Here is an 18,395-nt window from a genome sequence, read left to right as displayed (position 1 = left end):
TAAATCTCAAAGTTTTAGCAGCAGCCCCAGCTGCTATTTCTTACCCACTCATCCTGGGACTGGATGGAACAATGGAAATGTTTCTGGCATCTGCCCCAGGTACTGTGACTGGGTTGTATCTGACTTACAAAGCAGCATGTAATAGCACAATCATTTCAGCAAGGGCAAAGTATATGCAGCGAGATAGGAATTAGAAAATTTGTCATACAGGGGGGAGTGTGGCGGCAGGAGCACCAGTTGTCACCTAGTTTTCCTGTAGGTCAAACTATTGTTACAGTTTCAGTGCTGTCAGATGATATGTGTAGGCACACTTTAAGAGATTTCTCATCAATCCTCAGCACCTTAAATTGCAAAATGACAGACATGTACATAAGGCATAGTGTTTGTCTACCTGATTTTAGAGAGAGATAGAGCAGAAATGGACAGCCTTGTTACAGATGTAACAGGGTTAGTGTTTTTTTTTTGTTATTATGCAAAAGTATGAGAACATGAAAAATAGGCAAATTTGAGTTGTTACTATTATTAAATAGCTGAAGGTACCCCAATCATATATGTGTATTATATTATACTGTATGTGTATAATTATGCCCATGACCTAATATTCTCTGCTTTATTTTTCTTTATCTCCCAACTGAACTATTAACTAGACAAACTATTAACCCACATATCTCAAGAAACTTTAAGAAGGAGAGTAATTAGGGCACCATAAACGATTTAGTCATAGTAACATAATATATAATTTTAGGGGGTTGGCTACAGGTTCACTTTAAGTAGTTAATAGGTAACAAAAAAAACTGATAAAAACAGCAAGCTTTTAAGTCTGCATGGGCCTATTCAATAGGCATTGAGCTATGCCTAACGAAGAAACCGAAATGATCTTGAAAGCTTGGATCAGTGGATAAACCATATTGGTCACTTCCAAAAGAAAGTAGTTTCAGTAACAAATAAAGGACGACAGACTTGGGTCAAAGTAAGGAGCTTTCTTCTAAAAAAAAAAAAAAAATCCTATAGAGATGTGAAATATATATATATATATATATATATATATATATATATATATATATACAAAATGAGACCGCAGCACTCTGGTAAGGCTATAAATCGGGTGCCAGCTGTCCTACCTGGGTCCACTGGTGTAATGTAGATATTCCACAAGAAGGATATGACTGCAGCACTCTCAAGTCGTGTAACAAAACGGTGATTTATTAGCTCATGGATACACTCAGTAGCAACGTTTCAGATCCATCCATAGGATCCTTTTTCAAGCAAGTGCTTGAAAAAGGATCCTATGGATGGATCTGAAACGTTGCTACTGAGTGTATCCATGAGCTAATAAATCACCGTTTTGTTACACGACTTGAGAGTGCTGCAGTCATATCCTTCTTGTGGAATATATATATATATAAAATAATAATAATAATATTATTATTATTAAAAAATAATAATAATTTTCATATCTAAGCATATCTCTGTTTTTATTCTCGAGGATTATACTTTGCCTAATAACACTGAGATACAACATTACGTCTGCAGAATTTCTTCAGCCATTTATATTCTCTGTGTATAAATGTTAATGTTTGATGAGACAACCGCAATTATTTTAACTACTCTGTTTGCAAAACAATACTCTGTTCTGTTGTAAGCCAAAACTACATATGACTTTTATATTTTTGTCCTACTTCAGGGGGTATTTAATTAAGTCTATCCTGTCTAACATGATCTGATGTCATTGTACAAGGATATGTTCTTTGTTAGCAGAGCTCTTACTTTCACACTCCTCTGTGTATTTGATACCATGGTAACAGAACAGTAAGCTAAAGCCAATGAGATAATGAGATATTCTCATTGTAATTGTGCTTCATGAGGGCACCAGTTCCCAAGGGTGCTATGTGACAGCCTTACAACTGCTAATAGAATTTACAAAACACACAAATATTAGTAGGATGCCAATTGCAACAAAAACCATGCAAACACGTGTGAAGTGCTGGATCTTTTCTTCTGCCTAAATCAAGTCAGACACATATATGTGTCACTGACTCTGAAGCCTTATTTTAATGATTACCAGTACGTCTAAATCATGAAACTTCAAGGAACTTCAGGTCTGAAACCAACTAACCAGCCCGTGAGATGCATTATAATTATAGCTGTATATTATAGGCTGAGATGTGCTGTATGGAAATTCTGCAAAGATGGATTGAAGAATGTTATATTCCTCTTCTTATTATAGAAGAACATATATTTGATAGATAGATAGATAGATAGATAGATAGATAGATAGATAGATAGATAGATAGATAGGGCAATACAGGATATTAAACCCTCTTCACTTGCTTTTCCTCTACAACAATTTGTTCTCATATACGGGGCTCAAGTCTGAGTGGCTTGGAACCAATTTAGATCTACAGGAGTTCTGTGCTGCCTTTATATTAGATTGCTAGATAAATAGATAGACTATGAGATATATATGAGAAAGATAGAAAGAAAGACAATACATAGAAGATAGATTGGATTTAAGCCATCAACAAGGATATCGCCTAACTCCTGCTGCCCCTAGCTTCCACTAAATCATGTTGTACACCATTTATACATTTCTCTAATCCTCCAAAGCTATTCCTGGGTGTCAGTGACCATCTTTTCCCCACAAAATGAAATGGTGGAACCAGGGCCGAATAAACAGCAGCTGCCACCCTAGGCACTAAACCTAAATCCCATCTTCCCCATCTTCACTCACCAATTAGCATCATGATTTTCTAGTTTCACTCTTAGGCCACGTTCCCACATTTACTGTATGTCACCACATGCAGCAGATGTCAGACCCTCATGCTGTAACCAATAGGTGTATGGCCAGTAATCCTGGTAACAGCACATGACTACTGGGGAAGAAATGGGAGCGTGGTTTCGGCCACATACATTTCTCTACCTGTAGAAACATTGTTTGAATCGCATTTTTCATGGTTTTTAACTGCTTAAAACATAAACAAATTTGCACATAAAATGAGTGATTAGAGCCATCTGCTTATTGTCTTAAGGAATTCTCACCACTGGATTCGTAGATTGGTAGGTAATAGCTCCAGGCGTCACATTTAACACCGCCACACCAGACCTGACCAATACCACTATACTGTGACTGGGTAACACTGCCATGCCCACCCACCCCCTGAAAAAACACCAGATTTACTGGCGAGACTGAACGGGAGGCGGGAGACTAAAAAATTTTTTAAAAAAAGTTTCCTTCCCCCTGCTCCCTGGTGCTGCCCCCTGCAAGGTGCAAGGTGCTGCTCTAGGCCCGGACCATGGGTGCCTAGTGGTAAATACGGCCCTACTAGTGGTGCCTCAGGATAATGCATGGTATAGAGGGTAGCAGCAGGGTTTTTTTGCTAAGCATTTAATCTTGCAGAGATGGTTCTTTAAAAATAAAAGGGCTCAATGATTAATTACAGTGGAAAACTTTTCTTTTGAGCTGAATAGAAGCTGAACATTGAAAATGATGGCCGTCAATGATGGCGCCCAGTGGGCTCTACTGACTTTGGGACCTGTAATGCTTCAGCATGATGTCTTGCATTTTAGGACTGCATAATCTGGGCTATTTTATTGGCGGACTCCAATACAAATATAAACTTCACCTAATATTTTATTGAAATAAGGGTATTCCTGAGAGATAAAAGTGTTAGCTAACACTAGTAATCAACCCTCTTCCCTATACATGTCATGCCATTTTCTACCGTACAAGGAGACAATGCATTCTTGCTGTCATTCCTGTTTACTCCCAGTAGATCTGTATTGGTCATAATACCTAATCAACCTGGAAGGAAACATTGGTTTCTTTTATAAGACAGCAAGCAGAGATATTGAAACCCATGAGGAACTTGCTGAAAGAAATACCCCTTTAAATGCAGACCAAGAGCATGGTAATTTATATAGTGTGTCATTACATGACACCATACAAAGTGATAAAAAAAACATAGTACAGATGCAGTCACTGTGGTATAAGAAAGCATATATTAATCTTTTGGCAAACTGACACCATTATATTATATAAAATTATAATAAAATGGTTTAATGTACACCATTGAGCCACTTTCATAGACCCCAATTCTGATAAGTCTTTGAAGTATTATATTGTATAATCTATACAAAGTCGGTTGCGTAGACTCTAATACATAATGCAGTGACGTGCTTTCCATACAGACATTACATCCATTTATATCTTTTACAAGCAGTCTGTAATGTTAAAAGGAGAAAACATTGCTGACAAGATCATCTTCACAGAACAAGTGGTAAATATTTTGAGATGTCGGCATCAGGTTAGTTTGAAGTGTGATAAAAGGAGGTTGGCAGTAAACGGTTGTGTAAATGTATGTCTAATGACATTAGAAGTGAGCAGACAAGCTTGATTTAGCTAGGAATGACACAGAACTTGCCATAACAGCAACGTCTGAGGAACACTCACTTTTCTTCAGTCCGCGCTCCACTGGAATGCTGCTACTTACACATGCAGATTGATGTGCCGACCGCAAAAGGCTGGAAATGAAAACAAGATGAAGATTTAGCCTATGCGGATAAAATAATCAAGATCTGTGATAAAGTAATGCTGCAGAAACTTCACAATATAGACACTTGCGTTATATCACAGTATATACACGTATACCTGAGCGCTCAGCAACACTTAGCAAACAAATTCTTAGCTGTAGATGTTCCAGAGCATATATTTTTTCCTGTTGCATATATGCATAGAGTACAAAAGAATTTATGCACAGTAACAGGTCCTGTTAAGGACCAAGGACACCTAAAAGACTTTGCTGGACCAGGTGCAAAAGTACTGTACATGCCCTGGCAAATGTAAAGATAGAGTGGTATGTGGCCTGGCAAATCTATTGAAAGTATTAAAAGTTGGTGACCAGACGAATGGAGTGAGAGAGGTACGTGGTGAGACAGTGGTATGTGGCGTGGCAAATGTAGTAAAAGGAGGGGTACATGGCCTTGCAAATGTAGTGAGAGAGTGTTATGTGGCCTGGCAAATGTAGTAAGAGAATGGTACGTGGCCTGGCAAATGCAGTAAGAGAGTGGTATGTGGCCTGGCAAATGTAGTAAGAGAGGGGTACGTGGCCTTGCAAATGTAGTGAAAGAGAGGTATGTGGCCAGGCAAATGTCGTGATAAAGAGAAATGTGTCCTGGCAAATGTAGTGAGAGAGAGGTGTGTGTCCTGGCAAATGTAGTGAGAGAGAGGTGTGTGTCCTGGCAAATGTAGGGAGAGAGAGGTGTGTGTCCTGGCAAATGTAGGGAGAGAGAGGTGTGTGTCCTGGCAAATGTAGGGAGAGAAAGGTGTGTGTCCTGGCAAATGTAGTGAGAGAGAGGTGTGTGTCCTGGCAAATGTAGGGAGAGAGAGGTGTGTGTCCTGGCAAATGTAGGGAGAGAGAGGTGTGTGTCCTGGCAAATGTAGGGAGAGAAAGGTGTGTGTCCTGGCAAATGTAGAGAGGGAGAGGTGTGTGTCCTGGCAAATATAGGGAGAGAGAGGTGTGTGTCCTGGCAAATGTATTAAGAGAGCAGTATGTGGCGTGGCAAATGTAGTAAGAGAATGGTACGTGGTCTGGCAAATGTAGTGAGAGAGTGGTATATAGCCTGGCAAATGTAGTAAGAGAATGGTACGTGGCCTGGCAAATGTAGTGAGAGAGTGGTATGTGGCCTGGCAAATGTAGTAAGAGAATGGTACGTGGCCTGGCAAATGTAGTGAGAGAGTGGTATGTGGCCTGGCAAATGTAGTAAGATAGGGGTACGTGGCCTTGCAAATCTAGTGAGAGAGTGGTATGTGGCCTGGCAAATGTAGCAAGAGAGGGGTACGTGGCCTTGCAAATGTAGTGAGAGAGAGGTATGTGGCCAGGCAAATGTCGTGATAAAGAGAAATGTGTCCTGGCAAATGTAGTGAGAGAGAGGTGTGTGTCCTGACAAATGTAGTGAGAGAGAGGTGTGTGTCCTGGCAAATGTAGTGAGAGAGAGGTGTGTGTCCTGGCAAATGTAGTGAGAGAGAGGTGTGTGTCCTGGCAAATGTAGTGAGAGAGAGGTGTGTGTCCTGGCAAATGTAGTGAGAGAGAGGTGTGTGTCCTGGCAAATGTAGGGAGAGAGAGGAGTTTGTCCTCACAAATGTAGTGAGAGAGAAGTACGTGGCCTGGTAAATGTAGTAAGAGAGTGGTATGTGGCCTGGCAAATGTATTAAGAGAGCAGTATGTGGCGTGGTAAATGTGGTGGTAGAGAGGTATGTGCCCTGGCAAATGTAGTGAAAGAACGGTATTTGGCCTGGCAAATGTAGTGATAGAGAGGTATGTGCCCTGGCAAATGTAGTGAAAGAATGGTATTTGGCCTGTCAAATGTAATGAGAGAGAAGTATGTGGCCTGGCAAATGTAGAGAGAGAAAAGTATGTGGCCTGGTAAATGTAGTAAGAGAGGGGTACGTGGCCTGGCAAATGTATTAAGAGAGCAGTATGTGGCGTGGCAAATGTAGTGAGAGAGTGGTATGTGGCCTGGCAAATGTAGTGAGAGAGTGGTATGTGGCCTGGCAAATGTAATGAGAGAGTGGTATGTGGCATGGTAAATGTAGTGAGAGAGTGGTATGTGGCCTGGCAAATGTAGTAAGAGAGAGGTATGTGTCCTGGCAAATGTAAGGAGAGAGTGGTATGCGGCATGGTAAATGTAGTGAGACAGTGGTATGTGGCATGGTAAATGAAGTGAGAGAGTGGTATGTGGCCTGGTAAATGAAGTGAGAGAGTGGTATGTGGCCTGGTAAATGTAGTGAGAGAGTGGTATGTGGCCTGGCAAATGTAAGGAGAGAGTTGTATGTGGCCTGGAAAATGTAGTGAGAGAGAGGAATGTGTCCTGGGAAATGTAGTGAAAGAGCAACATTTGGCCTGGCAAATGTAGTGAGAGAGAAGTTCGTGGCCTGGTAAATGTAGTGAGAGAGAAGTATGTGGTCTGGCAAATGTAGTGAAAGAGCGGTATTTGGCCTGGCATATGTAGTGAGAGAGCAAGGTATGTGGCCTTGTAAATGTAGTGAGAGAGGTACGTGGCCAGGCAAATGTAGTGAGAGAGGTACGTGGCCTAGAAAATGTAGTGAGAGAGTTGTATGTAGCCTGGCAAATGTAGTAAGAGAGGGCTAAGTGGCCTGGCAAAATGGCACATTATGAAAAATGGATCAAAACATCCTTTTTTTACTTTTTGTTACGTACACAAAAATGTGGTTGACCACGTTTTTCTGTACATTTTCTAAAAAGGGAAATCAACAAGTTAAAAAATTATAAAGAGTCCAGCCATGAGTAGCTTTTGCCATGTAAAAATTAAAAAAAGAAAAACTGTTACCCTAAAGAGTACCACTTTACAAATTTAGCATTGCACTCAGGGCTGTCATTGGGGCAATACAGGTGGTAAAGCTGTCAGTGTCCCTAGCAAAAAAGGCCTCAATTTACCTGTGGTCAATCTCCCAAAATTTACCCACCAGTTACTTAATGGTAGCCAGAAAGATTCACTTATAAAATTAAGTGGCCCTAGTACTCTTTGCTCATGGATTCACTAAATATACAGGTCGGGCCTATGAGAAGGACAACATTTAACTAGAGCCTTGACTGCCCTATTTTTAAACATATTTATTTTTTTTATAAAAAAAACAGTTGTCTTCAGTCAGTTCAGTCTACACATATAGGATACGCATTCTATTAAAACATACATTAACCCCTCAAGGTCAAAGCCTATTTTTATTTTGGGGCTTGAATTTTTTTCTCCTAACCTTCTAAGGGCCATAACTATTTTATTTTTACATCTACATAGCCACATAACAGCTTATTTCTTTTGGTAAGACCAATTGTACTTTGTAATAACACCCTGCCGTTTTTAATGCCTTCCTCCGGGCAGTAAAACTGACATGGTTTTAATATTTTAAAGCAGTATACCATAAAACAACATATTTCCTTATTTTAAAAAAAAAATGCTTTTAACCACCTATTCTGATCCCTATGACTTTTTTTTTTAAAGCTATGACTGTTAAGGTTTTTGTGCCATTATCTATATTTTTCATTGCATAGATCAGACTTTTTGATAACTTTTTATTAAATTTTTTTGTGGGATATGATGTAGCCATTTATCATGCAGTTTCGATAACCCTATATTTTAATAGTTTGGACATTTCTTAGTATGGATATACTAAAAATGTTAACTTTTGTTTTTGTTTTTATTTAAACAAAAAGAAGAAAATGATGTAATTTGAATTTAATTGTGTGGGGTTCTCTTTTATATAAAAAAAAATAACTTATTTGATACATCCATAAAAAAACTTAATCATTTTGTCTATACAACAGTATTACATAGGTCTTTCCACTGGCTATTAGCCATTTATTTCTGCATAGATCCATTATTCAGAGAATGGTATATTATATGCCATGGATCTGTATCTGTTGTAGCTAAATATTGTATATACGTAACATGTAAAATTTAATCTGCTGTTTAATATATCCATATATATTAGTTTTGGACCAGCAACATTCTTGTGTCACGCATCACTCTCTAAGCATTGAACCAGGGTGTTGTTGGGATTGTTCTTTTAACACTCATATTACAAGGCAAATTCCCCATTCCATCCAAGATGAATGTATGTGACTATTTTATTTAAAAAAATTACCTATAACTAAAATTAAATTACAACCATCCCAGATCCACAATGTAGTATTAAAAAAAAATTCTGTGCATTGTTCTTGTATGTTTATCATTATGGCCTGTTTTCTATAAAGTAAATTACATTTTAGGTTTAGTAATCCTTTAAGCAATAACAACCCTCTAAAAGAACACAAAGCACGCACCAATAATATGGAAGGGTTGCCTCTACACGAGGTACACATTACCAGAATACCCTCCCCCCAGAATGATCAGAATGATAGAAGTCTGAGTGTTTTGTGTTTTCCATCAACCATCTAGGTTTTCAGAATGGCCAATCTACATACAAAAGAACAGTAAAATTGTCAATCACAAGAAGAAACATCTGAAGCTTTGAGAACTTTCCATAAAAAAGATGTTTTTTCATAACATTTTCATTTTCTTTCTCTTGAAGTTTATGTCAGTTTGGGCCATTTAGGACAACTTTACTGGGTGGCACAGCCATAAACTAGAGAACAAAGGGAAGGGTAATGACAAATGTTCATGTCTCTCATTCATCTGGGAGAGTATGGTTTGGGTTCCTTCTTGGAATCGGTCCATCTCTCTGGAAAAACCCCTCTAAAGTACTGTCATGGTCTTAAAAGATTTCCAATATTAAAGTAGCTTCATCAGGTTGATTGCTGGTTGGTTAGAAAAGTAATTATGTTGTTTCCCTGTCTACATCTGCTATTGATGATATAGATTGCTTTACATATTCATTAAAGTCAGATGACATTGTTTCTTCTTAGAAGTTGATTATAATGTGGAAGTTATATTTATACTAAAAGCGCAAAGCAAAACTGCACAGTATTAGGATACAATCTTAGGCTTAACCTCGGTATTAATGTGTATTTTAGTGCACTTCAGCTTGAATCTGTTCTGAGGTGATGCGGGGATAGCAGCCTATAATTGTAGACTTCTGTAAATCATAAAAATTGTAGCTATCTCCCAGGAGTTCTGTTACCATATTACAAAGGTCATGCGACTAATCGGAGAATTTTTTAATTTTTAACAATTATTAGCAAGGGGTATGTTATTTCTTGGGCATATTAATACAGAGCAGATTTGTTGATGAAATTTCTGAGACTGAAAAATCGAATCTATACATCTGAATAGGGGTTGATTCTGCAAGACATACCGAAGCTCCTAGACATTTTATGAATAGGCAAATTAGGCCATTTGGTAAACCGGGAAGTGTACTTTACCCCTCAGCACACTGATACAGCGTCCGCTCCTCTTACCATGCCCCTAATGAATAACATGGCCGCTCCTATGCGGCAGCCGTCACTGTAGAGAGGCGGCCTTAGTGTTCATTCTAAGCCAGTTTTCTAATGTAAAAGAGTTGAAAATTGCTCAATGTTACATCTTTTTGTCAGTGGCATTTTGAGGGGAGGGAGAGACCTAATCTGCAGCCCAACAATTTTACTATAATTTGACTTGCTCTTAGCCATCATAGTGTATGATTTTAGAGTGTAGAGTCTCTTTGGCACATTCTGCTCTAGCACTCTTTGAGGAAGATATATAAAGACCAGTGTTCTCATACGTACTCATACGTTGATCTAATATAAAGCCCCGTCCCCATGCAGTCCGCCGCTGCACACCGCTTTGTTAAACCAGTGGGACCTGCGCCTGACGCACTGGGTACACAGGTAGCCACTCCTCCCCCGCCTTGCTGTGCTCCCCTGCGCCTCTCCAATGTCATATGTCAGATACTCATATTGATAAATGTGCCCCTTTGTTTTAATGGGAATGTATAATCAGAAAATGACCTGAAAATGCCCAGAAACCTTTCTCATTTATGACAATGATCAGCTGATGTCCATGGGTCTCTTTCTATCTCTGGCTATGTTCACACAACATTTTTTCAGCTCCATTTAAAATTCATATGATTTAGCTGTCTGGCCTCCCCTGACTGGCAATGTCAGCTGTTGGTACATTATACTAGTTTGGGGTTACTAATTGGCCTTTGGATGTGGCTTAATTGAAAAGTCCATTAAACTTAGAAGTAAAAACGGAGAACGAACAGTGAAAAAAAGAAAAACTGTGTGTAAACAACTAATAAAAAACGTCGGCTAAAATAAATATATAATACATCAATAAAAATAACAATCACAAAATAGAAACAGATTAGAAAAAGAAATGTTTCAGTATCTGTCTCTAATTGAGAAAAATATACATGGTACATTAATTTCAGGAGCAAGATATGAAAGGATCTCTGCTGTCTTTCACTGGAAATATTTTGTTCACGCAGAAGCTAAAAACTGTTGCTGAAAGTGTCCTATAGTCTGCGTTCCCACAACTTGTTTTTTGTTTTTGTTTTTTACTGCCGTCTTTTTGCCTCAAAATGACATCCATCCAAAGATATGTCCAAAAACTAATGTTGTGTGAACATAACCATAGGGTGTATTTATATAGTTTAATGACTACAAAGCCAGGAATGGATATAAAAAGAGAAGTCTTAGTTTTTGATTATGTTCCTGGCTTTGTATTTAATAACTGCACTTAAAAACCTGAACTTGTGAACACACCCATAATGTCTGATGCTCAGAGCTTTGTGCTGCTGCTGTTTTTAGCTCACAGAGGATTGCACATCACAGCGATGAAACCCCATCACAGGTTGCCAACAAGAGGCACTTGCTAAATCTGAATAATTCACAGTACAGGTGTCCTCAAATAGAATGTTATAAAAATGTGGTGTCTCTGTTGTAAGATGTGATGCAAGTTTTAATGGAATTAAGGAAGGCTATGTTTTATGTTTTGGAGGACACCTTGAGACCTAGGTGCAAAGCAAGATTGCTTCTGTTCACTGACAGTAAGCAGGTGTTTAGAAACAGTGAGGGAATAAAACACCAAATTGCTGAGAAAGTTGTATTATATTATTATTATTATGCGGGGAATAAAACTTAAAACTTTACTACTTTTATGAGAAATTTGTGCATTAATATCCACAAGACAACATACCGACAAACACAAGGAACCCTGCCATACCACACATATGATGTGAATATAGTTATAAAAAATATTTTTGCCTTTTTCATTTAGTTATGAATTGGTGCATGCAGCCTTATTTACAGTTAAAATAAAGTATTGCGTGCATGGTATATGACTAGTGAAATTCACACCCACATGCATCCAGGCACTGCATACATTACATACAGGCTTTGTCATACCTAGATCTCGTAGGCCGACCAAACAGGACAGAGTAAGTAGTAATTTGTGGCTTCAGATCAATAGTGAGGTCATTTACGGCTGACTCTGATACACTGGCCATCAGGTATCTGTGAGATTGCGCTCTTCTGCAGTATAGCTGTCCTTCTCTTCCAGCTCTTGATGGCTTCAGGCTCTGGAGTGAGGGCTGACCTGACAGCTGCTCATCCTAGGGGAGTCATAGAGGAAACACATGAAGCTTCCATGGCTGCCTACTTGTCTGCTTTTAGAACATTCATCTAAAACATGGACAATAAAAGTTATATTTCTGTTGTCACAAAGGAGAAAAAAATCTCTGGGATAAGAAAAGATAAATGTATACCTCACAGGCCTCAGGGTGAGCCATGCAGCACTAATCTGTAAGTCTGAGATACATACACATAAACGATAACTGCATGTTATACAATGTACATCTGTTTTACATGAGGAATGTATTTAGATGGTAATCTAGATATCTCTCTGTAAAGTTCTGGCTTTTTATGCTGTCCGCATCAATTGCCTTTAAGAAACTATTTGATTTTCAAGTCAAATTGTTTTGAATAATAAAAAGAAGAAAAAAAAAACATATATAAATATAAAAAAAATTAGAGATGTAAACCACAAGTACAAAACAGAAAAAAAATTATGTGACCAATGCATTGTAACCAGAGAAACATAGAGAAAAAATATTTTTCAGCGTTCGGGAAATGGCTAAACATTATAAATGACCTTTCAGATTCGGCCAATTAGCAGAGGAAAAGCCAGCATATGAATCATACGTTGAAAAGAAGAGTTATAACTTTATTTGAAGGCTTACCAATAACAATAAACATTTATTTGTGGAAAAAATGTTATTCTAGGCAAAATATGATAATTCATCTTCTCAGAGTAAATCTCAGCTAATTGAAAGGAACTTTGTAGTCTCTATTAATGCCATTTGTATATATGCCACTAGTTATAAAATGACATTGAAAGCTGATGCTGTTCTCAACAACACCAGTTTCCCAGTTTTATGTACTTTTTAATTTCCTCTGTGGAAAATCTGTTATTCATAAAAGTACTGCTAGGGAAAATGTGGAAAAAGTTGATTCATTCCATATTTACATTCCTCCTAGTACCTGGAAATGAACCAATTACAATTGTACGCTAGAAAGACGGATGGCATCGGAACTCATCTTCCTATAGGCAACGATGACAGTACAACACTGCCTTGGTGGTGTGATCTAGCAAACCGGGCTATTTTCGAGCCTTGGCTCTAAATGTGTGATTTGAATACTCGAGGAGTAACATACCATGTTTAAAGGCGGTATTCTCATTGTCCTTAACAGTCCTTGTAGCAGCTAATAGTGTTGAACGTACTTGCTGAACTGTTCGGGTTCGGCAATGTTCTCTGAACCCAAACACTCTGCATTTGACTCCATGCGGCTGGAGAAGTTAAATGCCCCTCTAGGGCTGCCAGCCTTAGACCATGTTCAGACTGCTTAAGTTTCATAATAATAACAATAATAATAATAATAATAATAATAATAATAATACTACTATGTGTATACACTCCAGTTAGGATTCATAATAAGGCAGCACTACGTAAGTTCTGTATCTGTAGTAATCACGACCATTGTTACAATGGCCGTGATTACTACAGAACTTACATAGTGATGCCTTCTAAGGAATCCTGGGCAGAGTGTATACACTAAGGGGGAGATTTATGAAAGGCTGTAAATATACACCTGATGTAAACTGCCCACAGCAACCAATCACAGCTCAGCTTTCAGCTCTGGTAGAATAAAAGAGGAGCTGTGATTGGTTGCTGTGGACAGTTTACACCAGGTGTATATTTACACCCTTTCATAAATCTCCCCCATAGTATACACTTTGGCTGGGATCCCTAGCAGCACCGCAAGAAACTGACTGAAAACCCTGTCAGTTCACAAAATGGAGCGTGCGCCCCGAGCCATTGTGTGCAGCGGGGAATTCGGATGTGGGCACGCACGGATGCGCCCACATCCGAATTCAGCGACAGTAAAGATCATCCGGCTGGTACCACAGTACCGACTGGTATAATTTTTTCTGACAACGGCCTTCCCGTGACCTGGCCGGGTCCCGGAGAGGCCGGTTTCTTACAGAGTGGGAACATAGCCTAAGGTTGTATCCATGTTTTCCAGGACTCCCTAGGGCTGCATCCAACTTCTCCAGCCATGGGAAGTCAAATGCCAAGAGTTCAGTTTTAAAGAATAGTGTGGAGTGAACTTGATGATTGTTCAGGTTCGGACAAATCCGACCACTTGGCATTTGACTCCTGGTGGTTGGAGAAGTTAAAAGGAGCCCTTAGGTGTGCATCCATCGTCCCCAGGCAGCGGGTGTCAAATGCTGAGTGTTTGGGTTTGTCAGTTTCACTCAACACTATCGGAGAACTTTGCCCAACGCGAACAGTTTGACATGTCTGCTCAACAGTAGCAGCCAACACTGGTTTAAATGATAGACATGGGTTTTTTTTTTTATGCCATTTGTTTTAATAGGGGTTACTTGCCTTGAAACATTGAGAAGCATTGTGTTCGATAACAAGTAATGCAGACAGTAATATATTCACACCTTGTGGTGCCCTGGGCTCTTGGACTGAATACACTCCAGTAAGGTGATTACACGTACAAGAGATTTGTTTCATGAACATTTGTCAAAATTGCTTAACAAGAAACACATGTTACATGCAGATTTTGTTGCAGATTCCCAGTGGACCTCACCCCTATACACAGAAAGTGGTAAAAGCTGTCACAATTGCACAACATGATGATCATCTTGCATATGCAAAACTGCAGATACATTTTGCAGCATTTCTGATCCATGTGGATTCAACCAAAGGGTAAAATTGGATGGTGGCAGAACCTACATTAAAAGTGCAGATTTTATTTTTTTTTTCTCACTTAAATGCTGCTCCCTTAACGCCGCTGCCCTAAGAAAAGCCCTCAGGTTTCTAGAGGCAAAAACAGCCCTGAATGCAGGATCAAATTTACTTGACCATTTCTACATGTAATGTGACCATAGCATTGTTAAAGAGACTCTCAAGGCAAAAACTGATACATTGGCCCAGACTAACCATTGACAATATGCCAGAATTACAATTTGCACCAAAAAACTGCCCAAATAAAAACAGCTTTCTTTGGTAAAAGGCTTAAGATGCAACACAGTGGGCCAAGATAACTATTGCAAATACAACAGAATTCAGGTGGCAAAAACCTGACTTACATGGCCTGTGACACAGTATGTCAAAGAAGATGCAACACCAGGCCCCAAAAAATGGGCCAGAATTCAGGCACATGATTTTAGCATATTTTAAAGGGGCAAAGCAGTGTTAGAAAATTATGGTTACTTTCTTTCAGAGACAACATGACTATTGTCTCCAGTTCAGGTGTGGTGTGCAATTAAGCTCCATTCACTTCAATGGAACTAAGTTTCAAATCACCATCCAAACTGGAGACAAAAGAGGTGCTGTCTCTGCAAGAAAGTGGCCATGTTTTTCTGGATAACCCCTTTAGGGTACAAACACGCACACCGTATACGCTGCGTATTTACTGCTGCGATACGCAGCAGATACGCAGCAGATTAGATCTATATAACTGAACACAGCATCAAATCTGCACCATCAAATCTGCTGCGTATCTGCTGCGTATACGGTGTGTGTTTGTACCCTTAAGCAAACTAATAGTTGGTCTAAACTTAGACTAGACAGTCTAAGAATTCAGCAGATTTATCAATTAGCCTGAGCCACCTTGATAGGCCTGGCACATTCTTAGACTATCTAGTCTAAGGGTACTATTACACGGAACGATAATCATGATCGTTGTCATCGGCTGATCATTGAAATAGGTTCTGACATGTAATTGTCGGGTGCCGACCGCGCACCGCTACGTGCGGCCGGCACTGACGATATGCAAAGAAGAATACATTACCTATCCAGGCTGTAGGGCTCTTCTTGCTCTGTGCTTCTCCCCGAGTCCTGCGCGCTCCAGCTTCAGAGAGGCCTGTCTCAGTTGACAGGCCGCTCAGCCAATCACAGGCTGGTACCGCCGCGGCCAGTGATTGGCTGTGCGGCCTGTCAGCTGAGACAGGCCGCTCTGAAGCTGGAGCGCGTGGGACAGGGGAGATGTACAGAGGAAGAGGAGTCCTGCAACCTGGTCAGGTAATGTATAAAGTTTAAACAAGGGCTGCAAGGACATCGGTAACGATGTCCCTGCAGCCCTTGTTAAACGACTATTGGGCTGTGTAATAGGCCTAGTAAACGAGCGTCGATCTAGCAGATCAGCGCTCGTTTAGATTTATTATCGGGCGTTCATCGGCCCGTGTAATAGTACCCTAAGGGTCCATTTACACAGAAAGATTATATGACAGATTATCTGCCAAAGATTTGAAGCCAAAGCCAGGACTGGATTTGAAAAAAGGAAAAATGTAAGGCTTTCCTTTATGGCATAATCTTTGTTTATAGTCTGTTTTTGGGTTTGGCTTCAAATCTTTGGCAGATAATCTGTCAGATAATGTGTAAATGGACCCTAAGTATAAGGCAGTTTTAGTAAATCTCGGCCACTGCTGTGTAATGCTTAGCACAGAGCCTGAGATGACAAATTTCTACCCTTCCCCACCCCATTTTTCTTCTCTTCTTAGTTTACCAGCTCTGATCTATGATGACATCCAAAAAGTAAAAATAGTCATACATTTTAAAGTTAGAAGTTAGCTTTTCTTATGCTGCTTTGCCATGATTGAGCATGCTAAAGTTGTATTATCAATGTATGATAAGATGATTTAGGCTATATTCACGTACAGTAAAACAAAATCAAAATACTTCTGTTAAATAGGTATAAAGTATAAAGCCATATTTTGAATCTAAGAATTCACTACGTTAAAGTCTATGGAAAAACATCCGTCCACGTTATAATATTTGTTTTTACAATGTGTGCAGGGACAGCTGTTTTTTCATAGACTTTAATGAAGGACATTATTAAAGTTAAAATATGGCATCATTTTATACCTCTTTTATGGAAGTATTTTGCTATCATTTTACTGTGTGTGAACATAGCCTTAAAGTTTACAACCAATATGGCTTTACTTCCAAAAATTAGATAAAAGCTAATATGTCTGTAGGTAGAAATCAATTTTAACGCTGCACATTGTCTTAAGCAATGGTTCCCGAGTGCAGAAATGTGAAAAGACCTCGGAGATCTATTCCATAGGGAGAGCAAGCCCACAGTAGCCAGCAAACTACATTGGGTACATAAAGACTAATTACGTTCATATGCCACTTATACTACAGGACGGTAATTGTTCAGATATCCAGTGTATTATATGTTACAGATAGATAATATTCTAGCACATAAATACTGAACCAAATGAGATCATGCAAATTAGTTCTGACAATGGTAGGTTAAGGCAATGTTCACACAAAATTTTTCTTGTCCACTTAAATTTTTAAAATGACATCCATCATTTTGAATCCATAATGACATCCGTTATTTTGAGGATTGGCTGCCCATCAGTGCAATAACAGCTGCTGGTACATTCTAGTTTGGTTTACTAATTGGCTTTTGAATGTGTCTTAATTGAAAAGTCCATTGAATTTAATAGTAAAGATGTAGAAAAAATTTTGAAAAAAGAAAAACTGTGTGTGACCCACAAAAAATAATGTTCACTGTTTGCAAAAGACGGCTGAAAATAATTGTTATGATCATTATTTTGACGTCCAAACAGATAACATCTGTCACTTTATACACTGTGTGCATTGGGTGTCCATCATGCCATTGACTTGAATGCAATGCATTGCAGTCAGTTAAATCTCGGCAATAACGGACGTCTTTTGAAAAAGAAAAAGTGGACGATTTTTCTCTATTTTTGATGTTGTGTGAACATAGCCTATGATAGAAATGTTTCTTGAAAACACTTTGGGCACATGTGGCTGAAGACTCCCACCAGCCTGGGCTTGTTCACATAACATCATAAAGACAGGAAACCAGGCAAATATGGCCACTAGTGGTGTGACCAAAGAGTAAGAGATCCTCGGCATCACTTGGCTAAATGTTCAAAAAAGAATCGATCACAGTAACAAACAGCACATAAAAATCCCAGAATTATATGCCGTGCACATGTCCCCATTGGTCTGCAAAGCCTGCTTATAGCATGCCATTGTACTGAACTAAGTGAGAAAAGTCCTGAATGCTGCTGCTGCTGAAAACATTTTACTGTTATATTTCAATTATTATTAGTTTTCATGGAAAAAACTCTTTAACATCTCCATGCATGGGTATAGCTAATCCTCCAAAAATGTAATATATATTCTCCTGCCTTAGTCACCAACATAGCTGGCATAGCCCGGAACGTTGCATGTGAACAAGACGGATGAGGTATATCACAATGGCTCGGAATCAAATCATTCACACTGCTTGTAAAAAGAAAAGGAAGAAATGGCTGTGCAATATTTTCCACACGTTCGTACCAATCCATTTTACAAAGTTGATAGCAGTCTATTGTTTTGTACTGTATGTCTGGGTAGAAATGTC

The 18,395-nt window shown here is 39.1% G+C and overlaps 1 protein-coding gene across 1 annotated transcript in view; it reads right to left on the bottom strand.

Moving 5' to 3' along the window:
* LOC138795231 (uncharacterized) overlaps positions 1–18,395 on the bottom strand; it is a 168,117-nt gene that overhangs the window by 38,649 nt on the left and 111,073 nt on the right. Inside the window, exons 6-7 of the mRNA XM_069974224.1 lie at positions 11,841–12,046; positions 4,451–4,521 (exon numbers count right to left, since the gene is read on the bottom strand). Of these exons, the coding sequence (XP_069830325.1) occupies positions 4,451–4,521; positions 11,841–12,046 (277 nt within the window). The remainder of the gene's footprint in view (positions 1–4,450; positions 4,522–11,840; positions 12,047–18,395) is intronic.

Source organism: Dendropsophus ebraccatus, chromosome 6 (assembly GCF_027789765.1).
Source record: "Dendropsophus ebraccatus isolate aDenEbr1 chromosome 6, aDenEbr1.pat, whole genome shotgun sequence".
NCBI lineage: Eukaryota > Metazoa > Chordata > Amphibia > Anura > Hylidae > Dendropsophus > Dendropsophus ebraccatus.
Note: the sequence above shows the minus strand (reverse complement) of the source record. Positions and strands in the feature narration are given on the sequence as shown.